The 22199-nt window shown below is 40.9% G+C and overlaps 1 protein-coding gene across 1 annotated transcript in view; it reads right to left on the bottom strand.

Moving 5' to 3' along the window:
* Positions 1–7805, bottom strand: part of GPR176 (G protein-coupled receptor 176) — an 87461-nt gene extending 79656 nt beyond the window's left edge. Inside the window, exon 1 of the mRNA XM_067558167.1 lies at positions 7577–7805. Within this exon, the coding sequence (XP_067414268.1) occupies positions 7577–7805 (229 nt within the window). The remainder of the gene's footprint in view (positions 1–7576) is intronic.
* Between the last annotated feature and the right edge of the window lie 14394 nt (positions 7806–22199).

The raw sequence follows: 22199 nt of genomic DNA, 5'->3' as shown, positions 1-22199 counted from the left end.
CTCTCTCTCTCTTCTCTGGTTAAACCCACATTTTCCCTCAGACCTAATTTGATCTCTCTCTCTCTTAGTCCAGGTATAACTTTCTAAACCTGACATTTGTAATCAAACTTGGGCTAGATTTCCCCAGTGCCCCAATTGAAATAACTGTTTGGTTGTTTTTCTCTCCTTGTACTATTAGTATCATGTTTTATATACCTGGCAATAAAATAACTTTTATAATCAAGCTGGTTGCCAAACTCTCTCCAAACTTCATTTACTCCTTCGAGTTCTGGGCTTCTCTATCTTGTTCTGCAGCAGCGCTTCTTTTACCTAAGCCAAAGATCCCTGTAACGCCCAAAAATCCTGTGAAGTTTGCTCATTAAGGGGGTTACTACTAACAATTGAGAGTGAGAGTGGGGACAGCGATGTGCTAAACCTGTGGCATATAAGGGTGGCAGCTTGGCAGGGCTGCTCTGCCCTGCCTGATTGAGTCCAGGAGCACATCAGGGTGGCAGCTGGAAAGTGCTGTTGTGACCCAGCCTGCTGAGTTCAGGGACATATAAGGGGTCAGCTGAGAGTGCTGATAAACCCAGTCTGCTCAAACACGCTCTGTTAATCTGTAAATGTGTGTGTGTGTATATGTATATGTGGGTGTTTATTTGAGTCTGGAAGGAATTCAGCCCTGGGAAACTTAGGTCCTGCAGGGTAGCTCCATTGGGAGTGGACTTGCAGAAGGAAGAAGTAAAGCTCCATATACAAACACAAGTGACACAAGCAGTACATTAATAAAATTACAACCCCGGCCCAAGGAAAGTAACCCTAATAAATGAGTGTAACCCAAGGTGACGGGCAAATCTGGAAACAATAACCATCAAGCGCCAACAACATATGACATCAGTCAACATTCTGGATGCCTCACAATCAGTGTTCAGACCAAGGTACAGCACTGAGGCAGCTCTAGTAGCACCAAAAGATGACATTCTTGCCTGTGTCCAGGGTCAAAAGATCTTCACTGATCATACTGCTGGAATTTTAAGAACATAAGAATGGCCATATTGGGTCAAACCAATGGTCCATCTAGCCCAGTAGCCTGTCTTCCAACAGTAACCAATGCCAGGTGCTTCAGAGGGAATTAATGAACAAGTAATCATCAAGTGATCCATCCTGCCGCCCATTCCCAGCCTCTGGCAAACAGCAATCCCAGCCAACCTGGCTAACAGCCATTGATGGACCTATCCTCCATGAATTTATCTAGTTCTTTTTTGAACCCCATTATAGTCTTGGCCTTCACAAAATCCTCTGGCAAGGAGTTCAATAGGTTGAATTGTGTGAAGAAATACTTCCTTTTGTTTGTTTTAAACCTTCTGTCTATTAATTTCATTTGGTGACACTTAGCTTTTGTGTTATGAGAAGTTAATAACATTTCCTTATTTTTCTCCACACCAGTCATGATTTTATAGACTTCTATCATATACCCCCCCCTTAGCTGTCTCTTTTCCAAGCTGAAAAGTCCTAGTTTTTGTGTTATGAGAAGGAGTAAATAACATTTCATTATTTATTTTCTCCACACCAATCATGATTTTATAGACCTCTATCATATCCCTTCCCTTAGCTGTCTCTTTTCCAAGCTGAAAAGTCCTAGTTTTTGTGTTATGAGAAGGAGTAAATAACATTTCATTATTTATTTTCTCCACACCAATCATGATTTTATAGACCTCTATCATATCCCTTCCCTTAGCTGTCTCTTTTCCAATCTGAGTAGTCTGAATCTCATTAATCTCTCCTCGTATGGAAGCTTTTCCATACCCCTAATAATTTTAGTTGCCCTTTTCTGTACCTTTTCCAATACCAATATATCTTTTTTGAGATGGGGCAACCAGATCTGCATGCAGTATTCAAGATGTGAGTGTACCATAGATTTATATATCGGTAATACAAAATTATCTGTCTTATTATCTACCCCTTTCCTAATGATTCCCAACATTCTGTTAGCTTTTTTGACTGCCGTTGCACATTGAGTGGATGTTTTCAGAGAACTATCCACAATGACTCCAATATCTCTTTCTTGAGTGGTAACATCTAATTTAGTCCTAATCATTTTATATGTATAGTTGGGATTATGTTTTCTAATGTGCATTATTTTGCATTTATCAAGATTGAATTTCATCTGCCATTTTGTTGCCCAGACAACCAGTTTTGTGAGACCCCTTTGTAACTCTTTGCAGTCTGCTTTGGACTTAACTATCTTGAGTAGTTTTGTATCATCTACAAATTTTGCCACCTCACTGTTTACTCCCTTTTCCAGATCATTTATGAATATGTTGAGCAATACTTGTCCCAATACAGACCTCTGGGGAACATCACTATTTACCTCTCTCCATTCAGAAAACTGACCATTTATTCCTACCCTTTGTTTCCTATCTTTTCACCAGTTACTGCTCCAGGAGAGGACCTTCCCCCTTTCCCATGACCATTTACTTTGCTTAAGAGCCTTTGGTGAGGGTCCTTGTCAAAGGCTTTCTGAAAACCTAAGTACACTATATCCACTGGATCACTCTTGTCCACATGCTAGTTGACCCCCTTAAAGAATTCTAGTAGATTGGTGAGACATTATTTCCCTTATAAAAACCATGTTGACTCTTCCTTTCCAACAAATCATATTAATCTTTGCATCTGATAATTCTGTTCTTTGCTATAGTTTCAACCAATTTGTCTGCTACTGAAGTTAGGCTTATTGGCCTGTAATTGCCAGGATCGCCTCTGGAGCCTTTTTAAAAAATTGGCGTCACATTAGCTATCCTCCAGTCATCTGGTACAGAAGCTGATTTAAATGACAGGTTACATACCTGCCAGGTAGTAGTTCTGTAATTTCATATCTGAGTTCCTTCAGAACTCTTGGGTAAATATCATCTGGCCCTGGTAATTTATTACTGTTTAATTTATCGATTTGTTCCAAAACCTTCTCTAATGACACCTCAATCTGGGACAGTTCCTCAGATTTGTCATCTAAAAAGAATCGCTCAGGTTTGGGAATCTCCCTCACATCCTCAACCGTGAAGACTGATGCAAAAAATTCATTTAATTTCTCCGCAATAGCCTTATCTTCCTTGAGTTCTCCTTTAGCAACTTAATCGTCCAGTCGCCCCACTGGTTGTTTAGCAGGCTTCCTGCTTCTGATGTACTTAAAAATGTTTTTGCTATTACTTTTTGAATCTTTAGCTAGCTGTTCTTCAAATACTTTTTTGGCCTTCCTAATTATGTGTTTACACTTCACTTGTCAGAGTTTATACTCCTTTATATTTTCCTAAATAGGACTTAACTTCCACTTTTTAAAATTTATGCAGTTATTGACACCGTGGACCATAAGGTATTACTAAAATACCTATATGATTTAGCAGGAGGAGATGTCTCAGTACTACAGTAGTTGCAATTGTTCCTCTCCAGCAGAACTCAGAGTGGTGATGGATAACTGCTCCTCCTCTCCAAAGGCCTTCACTTGCAGGGTCCCACAGGGATCCATGCTACTCTTTCTTCTCTTCAGTATCCACGGGAGACCACTGGCAAAGACAGTGAGACAGTACAGGCTCCGCTGTCAATAGTATGCTGATGACGCTCAACTATACATCTCATTCTCAAATGATGCAACTACCATCACTACTAAAAAGTTGGAATTCCTACAAGATATCATCTCTTGGATGACATGCTGAAACTATACCCTAGCAAGATTGAAGTAATGCTGGCTGAAAAGGAGAAACTCTTTGAAGAACTAGCCAAAATGTTGTCTCCACTTTCCATTGAAGACATACAGCCCCCACACTTCATCAAAGTGGTGTACAGTCTCAGGGTTCTGTATGACTAAACTTGGGTGACCAGGTAACAGAAGGATCTAAAAATGCCTTCTTTCACATGCAGCTTGCTAGGAAACTTCACCCCTTCCTTCCAGTCAAGGACCTGGCCACAGTGACTTGTTGCACTTAATTCAGGGCCTTCCACACTGGCAGTGAAGAGAGAAGAGTGGTGGGTTTGCGCTAGAGAAAGGCCTGTAAAATATGACCCAAACCCTCATAAAGAGTTTATTTGTTGTTGTAGTAAAACTGTATCCCAAGTTCAGCTGCTACATTAACATTATTATTATGTTTTTTATGAGCAATTCTTACATCTAACTGCACTAGATTATAAAAGGATTTGTAGACCAAAGCTCATGTTTGTCCAATCAGTATCTGGCGTTCTCAGATTCTTTATGACTGATGTCAGAAATGCTGAAGTATAATATGAAGGTTATTCAAAATGTTTATCCATTTTTTTTAAAAAAAGAGCACCACATTTCATGATCTTCTGATATTTTAGGCTTGTGTCTACCAGTTAAATCCTTTGTCACATATTTAAAGGTCACTGTCCATATTCAGGCCTTGGCTTGCTAGTGACAGCTGGGATCCAATCCCTGTTAAAGCAAACTAACAAAAACCTAGAACCTAATATTGTCATAATTAAATTATAAAATAAATCTGAGAATGTACTGTAAATATATTTTTAACACTAGCCATAAAGAAAAAACTACTAGAGTTGTTTGTTTACTTTGGCTTTTTAGTCTTCTACACAAATACCAAAACCATTCACATTAACAACCTCGTCACTTAATAAAGGAAAAACTAACACAAATACACTGCCTACTGTTACAAGACTTCCCATAAATCGCAGATATGAAAGAAAGACATATTGTACATCTCTCTTAAAAAAGACCTGTTACTGTAACTCTTATATAGATTGAGTACTACAAGAAAATGTATTTAAGACAATGGGGCTGCTCATGTGAGTATTTATTTGTGGGCCTGGTCCCTAGGTTTATATTACAGCTACCATTTCACAGGGTTTAATCTTAAAGATTACAAAATAATTCCACTTCACAGAATCCTGATCCAGCAAATATTTAAGTACTTGCATAACTTTACCCTGGGAAGTTAAGAACATGCTTAAATGTTTATAGGATTAGGTTCCATTCAAGTGACCTGAAACAAATGACAAACTCAGACATTGAGCTCTCTACAGGCTGAAATATCATTAAATGGAATGCAATCTGCAATATCTGTACACATCTGTTCTGTATAACAGGAAGGATGGTTCAGTAATTACGGCACCATCTTGGAACTCAGGGGAGTGGGGTTCAATTGCCTGCTCTGAGTTACAGACTTCCTGTGTGACCTCGGGCTGGTCACTTTGTCTCTCAGCTCTTTGTGACTCAATCTCCTATCTGTAAAATGGAGATAATCGCACTTCCCTCCCTCACAGGGGTGTTGTGAGGATAAGTACAATAAATGGCGTGAGGTATTCAGATATCATGATAATAGGGAGCTGTAAGTACTTAAAATAGTGATGCAATGCAACAGAGACATATATATGGAGAATCGAGTTTGAAAAATAATGAGTTAGTAGTAGTTTCAGGCACGACATCTGCTCCAAGCCTCCTGTCAATTTTTGTTGATATGCAATCACATTTTCCCATTTAAAAAAAGTTTTTCCCTCCCTTTTTGCTATGTGGAAAACCTGCACAGAAATAGAAAGGAAGCTGACAAAGGCCCCAGATTGCTAATCTGCAGATGGACCTGTGCACCTATGCCAGATCCTCAGTTACTTCCCCAGGGGTCTGCCTGGGAGGCTACGTCTTCACTGACAGCAGCAAATTCGCCGCCGTCAGATCGATTTCTCTGGATCGACTGAGCAGTCAGTGAAGACCTGCTCAGTCGATCCAGAAATCAACGTATTAAGACCACCTTCTCAAGTGGCGCAGTGCAGTGAAGATGCCACAGAAGAGAAGCAGAGAAGTCGACGGGAGTTACGCACGTTTTTTGCGTAGCTTGCATAACTCTGGTCGACTGCTGCCGAATCTTGGAGGTAAGTGTAGACAAGCCCTCAGATTGCAATGTTGCCAACTCTCATGATTTTATGACAAGTCATGTGAGATTCAGTATTTTTCTTAAAGCCGCAACTCCTGGGGAGACACTGATCACATGAAAGTAAGTTTTTATCTCTCATGCCTGCAGAGAAAAGTCTGAGGAGATAACCTCATGGTATTCTTAAAGCCTCAAGAAACAGAAGGCAAATGATTTGTATTTAAAAATCTTATTTTTAAGCCCATCTCATGATTTTTGAGCACTCGGGACTGCCAATATTAGGACTGGGGCTTAACTGCCTATACATATAATTATCTTTATTACAGTAGCACCTAGAGGCTTCGACTGAGTTTGTGGACCTACTGTGTTAGGAATTGTACAATCTACTAATAAGAGAGAGTTTACACCACAAAGAGCTTACAGCCTAAATAGACAAGATAGACAAAAGGCAGAAGAAAAATCCCCATTTTACAAGTGGGGAAACTAAAGCCTAAAGAAATTAAGTGATTTACTCAATGTCACACAGTAAGTCTGTGGCAGAGCCAGGAACTGAACTTGTATATGAGCCCCACACCAATGTCTTTACCACAAGACCATCCTTATTCTGCATTTAGAAAGGAAACTATTCAGGATAATCATTTGAGCTAGACTAAAGATATATGAATTGTTACAAGGGATAAGTTCATTTTAAAAACCATCACCACCATAAAAATATATCCTAGCACCATTGAAAACGTCCAGTCAGTTGTGTTCAAAAGACTGGCCTGATCCTGAGAGGTGGTGATCACCTGCAAGTCCCCTAGAACTCCGTGAAAGCCAGGGTGCTCAGTAGCTCTCAGGATCAGCTCTCCTATGTGGAAAGTCTCATCTTATTAAAATAATTAGCTTGGAATGACTTACCCACAAGTGACATTTTATTTAAATCTACTTTACTAATCTCCCAAACTGTACAAATCAAGATCACCTACAGGTATGACAGCACTAAATGGCTTCAAATGCCTGTCTAGGCTTGTCTCTTGTAAAAAAAACAAACGTAATTGATAACAAAATGCCACATTGTAAATCCTTAGAAAGCAAATATACACAGATGTGTAAAGTTATGTAATAATATATTAGCCGTTACTACCATGTATCTACACTGTACCGGATTTTTAACTAAACTTCATTTGTTAAATTAACAGATGAGATACAAGTACAATATCACATGGATAACAGAATGTACAGCACAAAGATTACAAAGGATTCAACTGAAATCTGCAAAAGACCAATGTAAAATTAATTTAGTCTCAAATATAAATTCAGGATCATTTAAGGAAAACATCTTAAATTAATGTCTATTATAATTAGTGTATATCCCATTACCTGTGAAAATAAGAGCATAATTAATGCATTATCCTCTCATCTATTTGTATTCCCTATCCCAAGGGAAAGTTTGCTGAATAATACATATGCATATCATGGCAATTTCAACTGACTAATTTTTGATAGCAGTAATCCATATTACACAGAGCATCAGAAATCTACAGAAAACTTGAAGGCACAGCTGATTAATTCCACTTGAGGAGACAGCAAAAACCTGAAATGACAATCAAGAGGTGCCCATGTGGTAGTAATTTGTGACCACAGTAATTATTCTTTGGGTGCATGGGTCACTGACTGCAGCCATCAGTAAACCACATAACAGAAAAAGTGCAACAAGGCTTACTTACCCAGAAGAGAGCCTATAAAGATGACAATTTGCACAGTGGTAGTGAAATGTCTGTAGGTTTGCTCCTCACTGTACTCCCCATGTTCCAAGGTACCAATCCCATTGTAGCTTCCATTGTTCCACAAAATGTGTGTATTAGACACATTCTTAATTTCTAAAGCTCTGGTGACAGCCTGATAGAGGGCATGGTCACTTCCATTTCTTGAAATCCAGCTTCCATTGTACCCCATGGTGAGTGTTCTTTCTTCCTTCTCTCTACCTAATAATCACACATTATTGAACCAAGGCTTTTCACTGAACAGAGCGTACAGGCAAAAAATCCTGCTTTTGTGAATAAAGCCAAGTTCATTGTATCTAACAGTGTCTTCACTGAATTTGTGTCCTGGAAAGCAGCTTTGACTTGTCATGTCTCTACTTCATGAATCATTATATTCAGGAAAGGAAAGAAGGAAAAAAACTAACTCTGCCTTGTTCCATATTTCTTGTTTCTTCATGCCACAGGGTTTCCTCAACATGTTTTACTGCAACAAACATGAATGAGAAAAATTCAGTCCACACCATATGTTACCCTTCCAGCAGGTTATCACAATAAAAAACAACTTATTGTGCAATAAAATAGGATTGGAAAATTTAAAGAACAATCAGCTATGTTTTTTCCCCTATTCTCAGTCTTTGCTGAGCTTTTTCACAAAAGAGAGGAAAAGCATCTCTTTTTCAGTGCCAAGTCCCCTACAGCTGTCCTTATGTACTCTATCCACTTTTCTTACAGTGAAAAATGAATTAATTTTGCATATATGTTCTTGCTCACTGTGACACTTGATAGTAAGAAGACACTTAAATTCCATTCAGAAGAAAGTAAATGAATGTTCAGTGGCTTCCACAGAGCACCAGCTGTTTCCCATGAAATATAAATTTTTAAATCCTAAAACAGATACCATTCCAGTCTTCAGTGAACCAAAAAACCACCATATAATCCTATATGACCTTCTGTGAGTGTACCCCCAGATCAAGCACAAGTTTCTTTAAAAACTGTAATAATATAGGACAGAGCATCCAAGGAATAGAATCAACATGCATTTCATCTATCTGTATTCTTGATGCTCCATAGATTGCAGAAAACCTCCAAGTCTACAGAGCTTTCAGCAAGTCTGAGTGCTACACTGATTGCTATTCCGCTTGCAGCACAGGCTGCCGGATTGCTTGCTGCTGTGTTCACACAGATCCTAAAGAAGAAAGACTAAGTCACGTGACCCTCAGCTGAAGCCTCTGATTTTTGATGGCAGCCATCTTGCTTTTGGAGCTGTCAGATCAACGTGCCTGAGAAAGACAGCGGAAAATCAGAAGTTTATTTTCTGAAGGGGAAAAGTTTCTGCCAATATCTAAAATGATTCTAAATATTAAGAGGGAGGGAAAAAAGTATTTTATTGTCAGCTTCTGCTGGTAATTTTTATTTTGTTCAAAATTAGGAGTTTCTGAATTTATATTTGTACAAAATAGGGTTGCCAATTTTGGTTGGACGTATTCCTGAAGGTTTCATCACATGACATAATCTCTAATTCCTGGGCACTCCAGGACAATCCTTGAGGGTTGGAAACCCTACAACCTAGTCCTACAATGTGTAGGTCAAATTTCCAAGAATATCTCTAAACCTTCATGAACCTATCATCTGTTCATGCAGAGTAGGTAGCATTGCCATGTGTCCGGTTTCGGACTGGAAAGTCTGATCGAAAGGAGACCTGTGCAGTGTCCGGTCAGTACTGCTGATTGGACACCAAAAGTCTGGTTTCCGCAGCAACCGCGATCGGCCTCTGGTGCCGGGAGGGCGGGAAGAGCAGCTGCTGCTGGAGGAGGAGGGATCCTGACAGCACACGGCATTTGAGGAGGGGGGAACGGGGGCCAGGCTCACCACCCATGATGGCCTGTCCCACCTTCCAGGTCCCCAGCTCTCTCTAGCCCCTAGCTCTGGGAACTGCCCCCCCACACACACTCTGCCATGCCACGATTGGGCAGGCAGGCAGGCAGGCTCCGCATCAGCTCCTCCCAGCCCAGCTCTGCAGGCAGCAAGGGGATGTAAGCGACGGGGGGTGGGGAAGCTTGTAATGTCTGGTTTTGAAAAATTGGAAAGTTGGTAACCCCAATACATAGGTAGTTTTCCACTGTCTGTGTTTGGACATGCAATTTCTGTTATTTCATTGCACAACTGATAGTGCATGCAAATTATAGGCAGTTGGGTTAAAGTAATTTTGCAAATTTGGCTCTTAGATTGGATGAAATTTTAGCTGCATTGCTCATTAAAGTCAAACTGAGTAGTATGTTTTTGAAAATATATGCTTTAAGGCTCCCAGTAAATTTTTAGATGTAAACTTATTCAAATACTTTATATACAATTATACTTTTTAATATGTTACATTAATGTGGGCAGGTATAGGGTTTCTCAGCTACTGGCAATCAATTATTTCTTATTGCAAAAAGATTGGTGAATTGAGTTATGTATTATACCTATATTTTTCTGGGATAGGGAACATGGCCAACAGACAGCATATTGCTCAGGGACCATCTCACCCTCTGTGATCATTATTTCCTATGACAGCTATGTTCCACTGGAAAATTTAAACTGCCAACCTCAAAAGTGAACTCATGCGTGTAGGAAAGACAGCTTTCACAGCAATTGGTCAGCAAATCAGGAACTCCATCCCTGAAAGATAGGGGATGACCATAAACTTTTTAACTCCTTTAAAGTTCCTTCTCTTCTTTATTCTAGCCTTCCCATAACACCAGATTTTTAAAAATATGATACAAAATAAACAAAGTCTGCTCATTCTTTAGTCTGTAATTCAAACTCTATCTTTGGTGAGTATGCATTATATATATGCATATATATAGCCTTTAATTACATGATCACAGTCTATTTCTAAAATCACACACCAAAAAATTATGTTAAAAGAACTTTAAGGTTACAAAGTTAAGCACTCAAAAGTTAGGAAATACCAAAATTAAAGTTAACTAATAACCTTATTTCAGCCCGCTGGTGTGGATTAATTATGATACAGTCTAAAATTACAAGATCACATCCTATTTTTTCCCCCACAGGACTTCATTCAGTCCACAGGACAGACATTGCTCACTATTCAATATTTTGTTTTCTCTTCATTTTTCTGTGTATGGTCCCAGATCTGATTTTCAGCACAATAATCAAAGCCTGCTCTGATGTCAGAATTATTAATTTCCTGATGGGGTTTTCTATGGTACTCATCACTATAGAATCAGAGTGCTTCACAAACATTAATTAATTTATTTTCGTGGCAGCCCTTTGAGGTGAGGGAGGAGTTATCCTCATTTTACAGCTAGGGAGCTGAATCAGAAAGATTTAAATTCAAAAGTATCCACTAATTCTGGGTAAAAATTTGTGACCCCTAGGACCTGATTTTTTCAGAGTTTCTTGGCAAAGCACTTCATATGTTCAAAGTATAAGCCCCAAGACTTCAGTTGTGGTTGTTCATCACTTCTGTAAATCAAACCCCAAAGTATCAAGTCAGACACCAAGTGATTGAGGAACACACAATTAGTGAGTAGCTGTGAAAAATGTAGTTGAAATGACTTGCCTAGCATCACTAGGAACTCTTTGGCAGAGGTGTCATGGGATGTTCTACTCACTGCTGGAGCGCCTCCTTCTGGTCATGTCTGGGGATTAGCTCTGCCAGAGCAATGCCCCTTCGTGCGGTTGCACTCCATCACTCCCTCTCTGTCTCGGGATTCAACTGCTCTCGCTGCGTGGCTGGGTCCTTTGGCCAGGTCACTGTAATTTCCCCCTCTGGGAAGGAGGGTTGCATTCTCAAAGTCTCTCAGGACCCACTGTCCCAAGCAGTTGTCTCTTTCCTTAACGGTGCCACTTCCCCAGTGGCTGGTAGGGGAACTCAGGCCTGCCCTCTACATTGGGTTCCAGCCCAGGGACCCTACAACAAGTAATCAAGGTCTGCACAATTGTAAACCTTACTGCTTTATCCGTGGGCTGTTTCCTATTCAGCCTTCTCTCTCCCTGAAAGTGACTGTAGCCTCTCTCTCTCTACAGTCCCCTTCTATTCTCAGCTACTGGGCTTTATACAAGCCCCACCTGTTCCTGTCCAGCTGCGCTTCTGCTTTAATTAACCCTCATTACTCCTTGGCTCCTCCTTCAGGGGCAGCCGAGGCAATTAATTGGCCCACTAGCCACCTTAACTCCTTCAGGGTTTGTATGGGGGGACATCACAAGGGGCAACGATAGAATTCAGTTCTCCAGGGCAGCATTAAATTGTCTTGACCTTGAGACCATTCTTTCTCTTCCTGCAATCCCCTGCCTCACTCGCTACGCACCTTCCGATTTCTGCAACAAATGAGGCAGGGGTCTTACTGCCTCCTTCTGTACACAAATCTGATTCATCCTCAGAGCATATCCAGCCTGTGCACTGAAGGAAGCGGGGATCCTGTGGAAAATATAGTATGCGATCATATAATTAGAGACTGTATCATAATGCACAAGCTCAAGGAAACTGAGTTAAGGTTGCAAAGGCATAATAAAACCACCTAAACGTGCAGCGGTAGCCATGTCAGCGGGAAAGCATCGCCTGCCAATATAGCACTGTCCACGCAAGTGTTTATGCCAGCAAAACTTATGTATTTTTTTCACATCCCTGAGCAACAAAAGTTTTGCCGGCATAAGTGCTAGTTTAGACAAAGCCATAGACTGGCTACAGAGCTTCCTTCTCAAAGAGATATACTAGAGATGTGTTCAGCATAATTTCCTTTAATGTACTGCCAAGCATGGCTGAAGTTAGCTTAAATAAGGTATGTTACACACAGGCACCTAGTGGCTGCAGTACAATTCAGTTTAGCATTCCATTACATCTCCCCCTTTAAATATGGCCATTTATAAAATACCATTTATAAAATACACACTATCATACCATCTCTAATGTTCAGTACATATCAGTCTGTTGAAGGTTTCTGAATCATACTGTATTTCTCATTACACAACCTGAACACATAACTACTTGGTCATCTGGCTGTCCATTAGTTGCAATGACTGACAGTGTCCCGTTTGGAATCTTCTTCTGTTTTGCATGTACCATCTGCAAAGTCTGCTCTATTGATCGTTCTTTTTCAGGAACAAACTGTAGATGTCAACAGCTTTTGTTGAACTCGATCTCATATGATCTGGGCACTGAATTCTTTTTTTTTTACAACATCTGGAGTTGTCCATCCTTTTTCTCCATCCAGTTTGACACAAACACAATCACCAAGTTCTAGTCCCGTTAGTTCTCTAATCAAGTGATCAAGTGATGTCTGTTATAAAAATGTTTACAAGCTCTTTTTGCTTTTTTATCCATTTTGGCTATTCTCTTCGTGCCTGGCCACTTTGGAGATAGATTCTTTTTCAAAGTTGGAACTGTAGTTCTGAGTTGTCTTCCCATCAGGAGTTGTGCCAGACTATATCCAGGAGCTCTGCTGCTGTTGGTGTTGATCTGTAACTCAAAGAGCAAGGATTACATCTTCCCACTGTAGATTAGAACTTCCCAAGATCTTCTTGGCTGTCTGTACAATTCTCTCAGCCTCTCCATTTGCTTGTGGGTAATGTGGGATGTTAGTAATATGATCAAAATCATATTTCAGTCAGACTGATTAAAATTCTGCTGCAGTGAATTGTGGTCCATTCTCCATCACTAGTTGCTCTGGAATACAGAAGTAAGAAAAAGTGCACTTCAGTTTTTCGATAACACTGCAACAAGTTGTGTCTTTCAAGTACATTATTTCTACATACCTGGAAAAAGAGTCCACTACAACTATGTAATGATGTCCTCTGAATAAGCATAAAACTGCAGCTAGTCTCTTACAAGGTCTGTCCGCTAGAGATGTTGTTATTCCGTATGATTCACCATTGTCTCTGTCAATTGTCTCTGTCAATGTCAAGCATTGTCTCTGTCAAGTCCTTTCATCTTTCTCATTAGGGCCATCATGGCTGCCACACTGCTGCTGAGAAGGTCTTTGATCCTTTGATCACATAAATTCTGAATGCAAAGCTGTTGTCTCTGTTAGTTGTTTCCGTGATGAACTGGCCCATGCAGTTCAGAATACCCCAGGGCTAGTGAGAGCATTGTCAGATGACTTTTGCTTTGGGAGGGATTGAAGATGATTGTAAATCCTTTCTGAAATGACTGTGACATCAGCTCCAGAGTCAATTTTAAAGTCAATAGTCTTCCATGAATATTCAGTTTTACTCTCCAAGCAGGCTCTGGGTCATCACAAGGTGACAGATCCCAGAAACAATGGCTCTTGACCTCTGTAACTGTAGTTATCTCTCTCATTGTCTTAGTGTGGCAAACAACTACAAAATGTCCATATTTTGTGCATTATTACATATTTCACGTCTTGAGCTATGAAATTATTGTACATTATTCTGAAAGGCTTTGTAGTTTGCCTGGACTTTCCTCATAGCCTCAAGGCTTTTATGGTAATAACTTTTATCAGTTATGCTGAGTCTCTTTACTGCTTCTGAGTTAATTTCAGATTTATCAAGTTGCTCCTGCCTTTTGTTCTGCTGTTTAACTCATTCAGCCTGCTTTGCTATCTGTATTGCTGTGTTTACGATTAAGTAGGGTTATGCTTTTAATTGTAGCTGCTGTGAAAGATTTTTATCTGTTAACCCAATAACCAGCTTGTCTCTGAAATTTTCATGTTTTGCAGTCCCCAAATCACAGTTTTTAGCCAATGCATACAGAGCTATTATAAAACTTTAAACATTTTGCCCTAGTTCCTGAATTCTCTGGTGAAAACATGCTCTTTGATAAACCACATTTGTCTGAGGTATAAAAGTATGCATCAAATATAGCCAGAACCCTTTCATAGTCATCTTTATGACTTTCTTCAGTAAAGGCAAAAGATTTAAGGATATGCTCTGCCTGCTTCCATAGCATAAATTAAAGACCTAGATGTCTCCATTTCCTTGTGGAGTTTGGTCGCAATGCAAGATCTTGCAAAATACTGTTTCCAGTCTGTCCATTCTGTAGGTTTATTAAAACTGAAGCTCTCTGGCACTCTGAAGAGTGGTGCGTTGATGAGATGGATCCTGCAACCTTTGTTCCTTCTGTTTGCAAGTTTTGTTGCTGCTTTCCTTCTGTGTCTGTTCTCCTCTGACACTAGTTTACTCCTGACACCATGTCATGTATACATTTTACATGGTAGGCTGCAGGGCTGGTACTAGCAGGTCAGGCTCCTACACCAGGTGTAAGCTACAGAGCCTCCTTCTCAGAGAGAGACATCAGAGATCCTTAAATGTACTGCCAAACAAAACTGAGGTTACCTTAAATAATGTGTGTTACACACTGCGCCACCTAGTGGCTGAACAATATAATACCGTTATGCATTCAATTACATAGACCTCTGCCACTTAAGCTAATCAAGTGAATGATAGCAGTTGTAGGTTGTCATCCTCTGTGGGATGGGATGTGTTGTATTAATTTAGATGGACTATATAGAAAAAAAGGTCAAAGGTGTTAACATAACCTAGTCACTGTCCAACATGAAACTGTTAAACAAGGTTCGGGGTTTGGTATACAGAGACCTCGAGCCTGCTTAGTACCATGACAAAGACCCATTCAAAATCCTTTAACCTTTAATTAAAGAGAAACAGTTAAAGCATTTTAAATGTGAAGTATTAAATACAGCTTTCATTTTAATAACATCCCTTGTTCCATTTCACTTTAGCTGGAGAGAGTTTTTGCATGGAAAAGTGCCTTTGTTAGACAGTCTCGGATGTTGGCTCAATCCTGTTTTCATGAAAGAACAGAGCCACAAACACTCCCCCACACTCTTTCTACCAAGAGGCACTTCAGCCTGATACATTGTAACTTTAATCAAAAGCTAAAGCCTCAACTGACTTTTATTGTTCTACCCTTTGAAATGTTCACTTCAGTCTTTCTAAAATATCTACTTACTGCATAACATTCAAGTCTGTCTGTATTTTGTATAATTCTATTTGGTTTAAAATTGTAAAACCACTCCACTGACCATTTTATCTATTAATTTTACCCACTCTCAATATATTTGTAAAAATCCTATTATAAGTATAAAAAACCACACTGTAAAATGTAATATACCTATCTAATTGTGAAAGATACTGGCAAAAATGAAATAATGTTTGCTTTAAAAATAATATGTGATTTCTTCAGCTAGGAGTTGGCACTGAGTAATTAAAGTGTGAATGGCTGAGCAATTGAGGTGGATGTAGACAGGAAGAGTAATTGAACAATTGGTCTCAGTAAGGAATATTGAAACAGACACGAAGAAAACACCAGCCTCACCTAAAACGCTTGAGGAAAAAAGAAAGGAGCGAAAATAATAACTTGTACCATTCAAATGGCTGAAGAGGAGTCCCCTGATAAACTTTGGAGCCAGTCCACTTCAAAGAACAAAATCTGATCAGACTTGCAACAATGTGGGTGATTAAGGATCACACCAAACGCAGATGCAGCATGACAAAGCAAAAACCCATAGACTTACATGGGGTCTTTTTCCTATAAAATGGGACAGAAAGATGAAGGCTGGAGGTTCGGGTCTACATCATCACACCAGCCAGGAGTACCGGTGTGCATCAGCAGAACCTTGCTCCTCACCCTCGTGCTACAGTCATCTGGCCAGTGACTACCACGAGCACCAAGAGGCTGGTAACTATAACATCTGTGAGACCCCCTATGTATGTTTGTCTGTCTCCCTGTCTGTGTACGCCTGTCAGTATGTGTGAGCGTGAATGAAAGTACCATTTGAAACATGTGTCAACGAAGTATACTTTATTAACAAGAATCTCTGTAATTGTAGTATTGACACAATGTTGATATTGTTTTCATAGTATTTACATTATTGATACTATTTCACTAAGTAAAGAACAATATTGATGTTATTACAGTGTTGATACTTTTCTTTCTATTGATACCATTTACCAAATTTCTGTATTCACAATAAACGTGGCTTGTTGCCTTATCCCCTGAAAAAGATCCTGTGACATTTGTTATTTGAATAACACTGAGATGGCATAAAAATGGTAATACCTGTCCTTTTGGGGAAAAGTATGGAAGTTAGTTGAAATGAGCTGGAGCTGTTGATGTTAAAATCTGATCCTGTTTCATCTCACGCATTGCTTGGGAGTCAGCTAGAGCAGGTAGAGGTGGTGGTATCTTCCGGGTCCCTCGCTCTACCTGATCTGGTTGGGACATCTCTCAGGATCAGGGTAACAAAGGCCTGGAATCCCAGAAGATGAGGGGACGGGAGTGGCAGCTATGGTGAAGCTTGCTCCAGGAGCCAATTTTTCTCCCAAAGTCTCTTTCTTTAAGAACCTACAAAGGAATAGTTGGCAGAACAGCCCATTCCCTTATTGTTTTGTCCGTCAATTAGGCCTAGTTTTCATCACACCAATTTTGGTTCACTGACTTCTGGTTCCACACTCTTCTTGTTGACCACGCACGATTTCAGCACAATCCCTGAGTTATATCAGTAGACCTTTTTGTTTGGACTAATTCAGTATGTCTTGCTTTTGTACCTTTTCCCAGAAATATTTATTATTATAGGTTGTGACATCTTACGAACTTTCACATACTTTTGAAAGTTGAGCTTACAACTAAGGTAAATGTATAGGCCCAATTATCATAACAGACTCACACTGTGCCAATGACTTTTACAGCAGATGAATGGTGGGATTAAGGAATCTTGGGTTCCATTTCAAGCTCTGGAGGAGAGTGTACTCTACTGGTCCCAGGCTCTTCTGCCCATTTCCCCTCACAGTTGACTCCTTCTTTCCCATCCCCTCCAATTTGTCCCTGTCCTGTCTCTTCTTCATCCTTTGCTCTGCTCGCCCCAGTCCCATTCTCCTCATCTAGCCAGTGCCACTCTCCATATCTCAAGCTTCTCATACCAGTCTTCTTACCCAGTCAATCCTACGCTCCCCATCCAGATTCCCTGTCCCAGTCTCCCCCGTATGCCCAGACTTCACACCCTCTCCCAGTTCCTTTCTCCTTGCCCAGACAGTTTCAGTTCTCCCCACTCCCAACCACCCTCCATTTGCTGTCCTTGCCACCCACATTTCCTGTCCTCACTGGCTCACCGCCTCAGTCTCCCTCTTTGCACTCTTCATCTAGTCTCAGTCTTCACCTCATCTCTCCCTGCTCCTGGTTCCAATCTCCCCACTCCCTGGCTTCTTGTCCCAGTGTCCTTGCCCAGCCCGTGCCAATTCTACCTCTGCACCTTGACTCCTCATATCTGTCCCCCTTCTCCCCAACCAGTTTCCAGTTCCAGTCTCCTCATCCAATTTCAATCTCCCTCCCATCTGCCTTCCAGTTTCCCTCCCCATTTCCTCCCTGTGTCGCAGTCCCAGTCCCCCCTCATCCCAACTCCCACTTCCAGTTTCCCTTCCACCACATGCCGCCAGCCTCAATTCTCCATCCACCAACCCCTCTCCCTAATCTGACTCTTGCTCCCAGTGAATTCAAATCAAGCAGCTCCCTCCTCATGCAGCCTCAACCTACTGGTGGGGGAGAGGGAATTGAGAATAAAGGAGAGACAGGTTCTCTGCTTTCAATTCCAGTGCCAGAACATAGCATGACCCTCAGCAACCCAGAGCTGCAATTGCAGGGTAGCCTGGCTAAACCCAGGGCTCGAGTATGTTCAGTGAAGATGAAATCTTCAGAGATTTTCACCGTTGAGCAAGTCTCTGTTGAGCATGTGCAAACTGCAGTTTTTCAAAGCTGTAACTTGGACAAAGTTGGGCAGATTTTCATGGAGATAGCAAAAGGCACACCTTTGAGACAAAGTCCATCCCCTCGCCAAATTTTAAGCCCTTACTCCAAAGCATAGGGGCACTAGAGCTTCTCAAAGAAAAGGTCAGCAGAATTTTTTAAAATGGGCAAAACAATATATTTTAACTAGCCTAGCTCTCAGAAATGGCAGAATCTTTTTGACTGAAACCTTCCAAAACAATTCAGCATGAGACAGATATCTAGCATGGAAAATTTCAGCCTGGATGGTTATAATTTAGCAAAGTTATAAGTAACTGAAAACAGGGTCTGATGATAGGAAGTGCTGGGCAACCTTAATAAGTGGTGCTATCAACCCTGCCTTTAATTATGCAATATAATATGAAACATTTTTGCTACTACATTGCATACGCATATGTAGACCTTTTAGCACTCTGTGCTATTCTGTGTATCCACCCAAGCAAAATCCATTAATTTAATGTATATGAAAATTACACTGTAAGCCGTACTTACTTCATGTTAAAGATATAGCTCTTTAATGACCTGAAAATAAAAAAAATTTAAAAAAAAATCCTACAAAAAGTGAAAACATGGACAAATTGCTAAGGAGAAGTAGAAAAGATAGCATGAGCATGTAGGGACAAAATCAAAATAGGCTAAGGCACAAAATGATTTACACCTAGTAAGAGACATAAAAGACAATAGGAAGAGGTTCTTTAAATACATTAGGAATAAGAGAAAGAGGAAGGAAAGAGTAGGTCCTCTACTCAACAGGGAAGGAGAGCTAATAACTAATGACTAAGGATACGATTCTGTCACGGAGATCACTGCAGTCTTCTAGGGCAGGGCTGGAGCAGTTGTAAGCCCAGGGCCGCCAAACAGCTGATCAGCGGCTGCTGCCCAGGGGTCCCCAACAGCTGATCGGCGGTGTGTGCATAGGGGGAGCACCCAACAGCTGACCAGTGGCAGCTGCCTGGGGGCCTCAAAAGCTGATTGGCAGTGGTTGCCCAGGGGCCCCCAAACAGCTGATCGGTGGCAGCTGCCTGGGGCCCCTGAACAACTGACCAGTGGCCAGCCCCTCCCAGCTGCGCCGATCAGCTGATCAGGGGCCAACTCTGAGGGCCCCAACAGCTGACCAGGGTCCAGCTCTGCAGGCCCCCAAACAGCTGACTGGCAGCCAGCTCCCCGACCCCCCTGCCACACAGCTGATCAGGGGCCAGCTCTGAGGCCCCAACAGCTGACTGATGTCCAGCCCTGGGAGCTGCCAAACAGCTGATCGACGGCCAGCTGCAGCAGGCCCAGCCTGCCAGAGGGTTGGGTCAGCCCATGGAGCTGGAGCAGTCGCCATCAGCCCCTGCCATAGGAGCAGTAAAGGGCTGGAGCATCTGCAAGCCCAGCAGCGCTCTGTTTGTCCCCCTTGCCCCGGGGTATTTTAGTAGAAGTCAGGGACAGGTCACGGGCTCCTGTGAATTTTTGTTTATTGCCCATGACCTGTCCCTGACTTTTACTAAAAATATTCACGACAGAATCTTAACCTTACTGATGACATCAAGAAGGCTGAGGTGTTTAATGCCTATTTTGCTTCAGTCTTCACTAAAAAAGGTTAATAGTGACCAGATACTCAACTCAATTAATATTAAGAAGAAGGGGGAAGGATCGCAAGCCAAAACAGGGAAAGAACACTTAAAAGAATATTTAGATAAGTTAGATGTATTCAAGTCAGCAGAGCTTGATGAAATTTATCCTAAGGTATTTAGGAAACTAGCTGAAGCAATCTCAGAAACATTAGCAATTATCTTTGAGAACTCAAGGGGGTTGGGTGAGATCCCAGAGGACTCGAGAAGGGCAAACATAGTACTTATATTTAAAAAGGGGAATAAATAGGTCCTGGGGAATTATAAACCAGTAAGCCTAACTTCGATACCTGGAGAGATACTGGAACAAATTATTACACAATCCATTTGTAAGTGACCAGAGGATAATAGGGTTATAAGGAATAGACAGCATGTATTTATCAAGAATAAATCATGCTAAGCCAACCTAATTTCCTTCTTAGGCAGGATATTAGCCTAATGGATGTGGGGAAAGCAGTAGACCTGATATATCTTGATTTTAGTAAGGCTTTTGACATAGTCCCATATGACATTCTCATAAGCAAACTAGGGAAATGAGATCTAGATGAAATTACTATAAGGTGGGTGCACAACTGGTTGAAAGACCATAATCAAAAAGTAGTTATCAATAGCTGACTGTCAGACTGGGAAGGTGTATCTAGTAGGGCCCTGCAGGGGTCAGTCCTGGGTCCCAGAACTAGTCAATATTTTCATTAATGATTTGTATAATAAAGTGGAGACTATGCTTATAAAATTTGCAGATGACACTAAGCTGGGAAGGGTTGCAAGCACTTTGGAGGACAGGATTGGAATTCAAAGTTACCTTGATAACCTGGAGAATTGATCCGGAATCAGAAAGATGAAATTCAGTAAAGACTTGTGCAAAGTACTACACTAAGGAAGGAAAAATCTACAAAATAGGGAATAACTGGCTAAGTGGTAGTACTGCAGAAAAGGATCTAGAGGCTATAGTGGATTGCAAATTGCATATGAGCCAATAATTTGGTATAGTTGTGAAAAAGACTAATATCAGTCTACGTTGTATTAACAGGAGTATTGTATATAAGACACTGGAGGTAATTGTCCCATTCTACTTGGCACTAGTGAGACCTCGGTATGAGTATTTTGTCCAGTTCTGGGCCCCACACTTTAGGAAAAATGTGGAAAAATTGGAGAGAGTCCAAAGCAGGGCAACAAAAATAATAAAAAGTTTAGAAAACCTGACCTGTAAGGAAAAATTTAAAAAACTGTGCATGTTTAGTCTAAAGAAAAGAAGACCAAGGGGGGACCCAATAACGGTCTTCAAATATCTTAAGGGCTGTTATAAAAAGAACAGTGATCAATTGTTCTTCATGTCCCCTGAAGGTAGGACAAGAAGTAAGGGGCTTAATCTGCTGCAAGGGAAATTTAAGTTAGATATTAGGAAAAACTTACTGACTATAAGGGTAGTTAAGCTCTGGAACAGGATTCCAAGGGAAGCTGAGGAATCTCCACCAGTGGAGGTTTTCAAAAACAGATTGGATGAACACCTGTCAAGTACGGTCTAGGTTTACTTGGTCCTGGCTTAACGCAGGGGGCTGGACTTGATGACCTCTTGACCTTCCAGACCTACATTTTTATGATTTTATGAACACAGAATTACAGTGAACATCTGGTGGTTTATATATGCTGTCACAGTTCAGGGCAACTGTATCTGTATTTCACCATTGTGGTCTAGAAAGGGTACCCACTCTAGGCTCCAGGCTCCTCAGATGTCACCTGTCTTGGATAAAGACCCATGCATCTCTCCCTACTGAGCAAGGTTTTTCCAGGCTGCACAGTTCCCTACCTACACTATGAATTCCCCAGCAAGTCACACTACCTAAGCATGCCTGCTTTGCCTTCTCCTTAGAAGCTATAAACAGCATAGTTCCCCTCAGTTATCATATAGTACTTTGAAAGCAAGCACATTTTTTCTTAAGGTGAAAGCATTAGGGAAAACATATTAAATCAATATAAGAACCTATAAACATGCTAATAAGCTTACCAGAGATCACTCCTCCCCCACCCCCAACTTCAACAAGGGCTCCAGAAGTAGAGTCCTTCAAACTCCGCCAAGGGTTTTTCTGTGGTTACAAGTTCATAACCCCTTTAGCTCAGAATCAGAACCCCCATGAATAGATCAAGTCCTTCCAACCCTGCCTTAAGGATTGGGGCCTTCTTTGGACAGAACATCCTGTCAATTTGCTAGATCAGA

This window comes from Emydura macquarii, unplaced genomic scaffold, assembly GCF_026122565.2.
Source record: "Emydura macquarii macquarii isolate MOO-44397 ecotype Brisbane River unplaced genomic scaffold, CSIRO-AGI_Emac_v2 contig_1876, whole genome shotgun sequence".
Taxonomy (NCBI): domain Eukaryota; kingdom Metazoa; phylum Chordata; order Testudines; family Chelidae; genus Emydura; species Emydura macquarii.
Note: the sequence above shows the minus strand (reverse complement) of the source record. Positions and strands in the feature narration are given on the sequence as shown.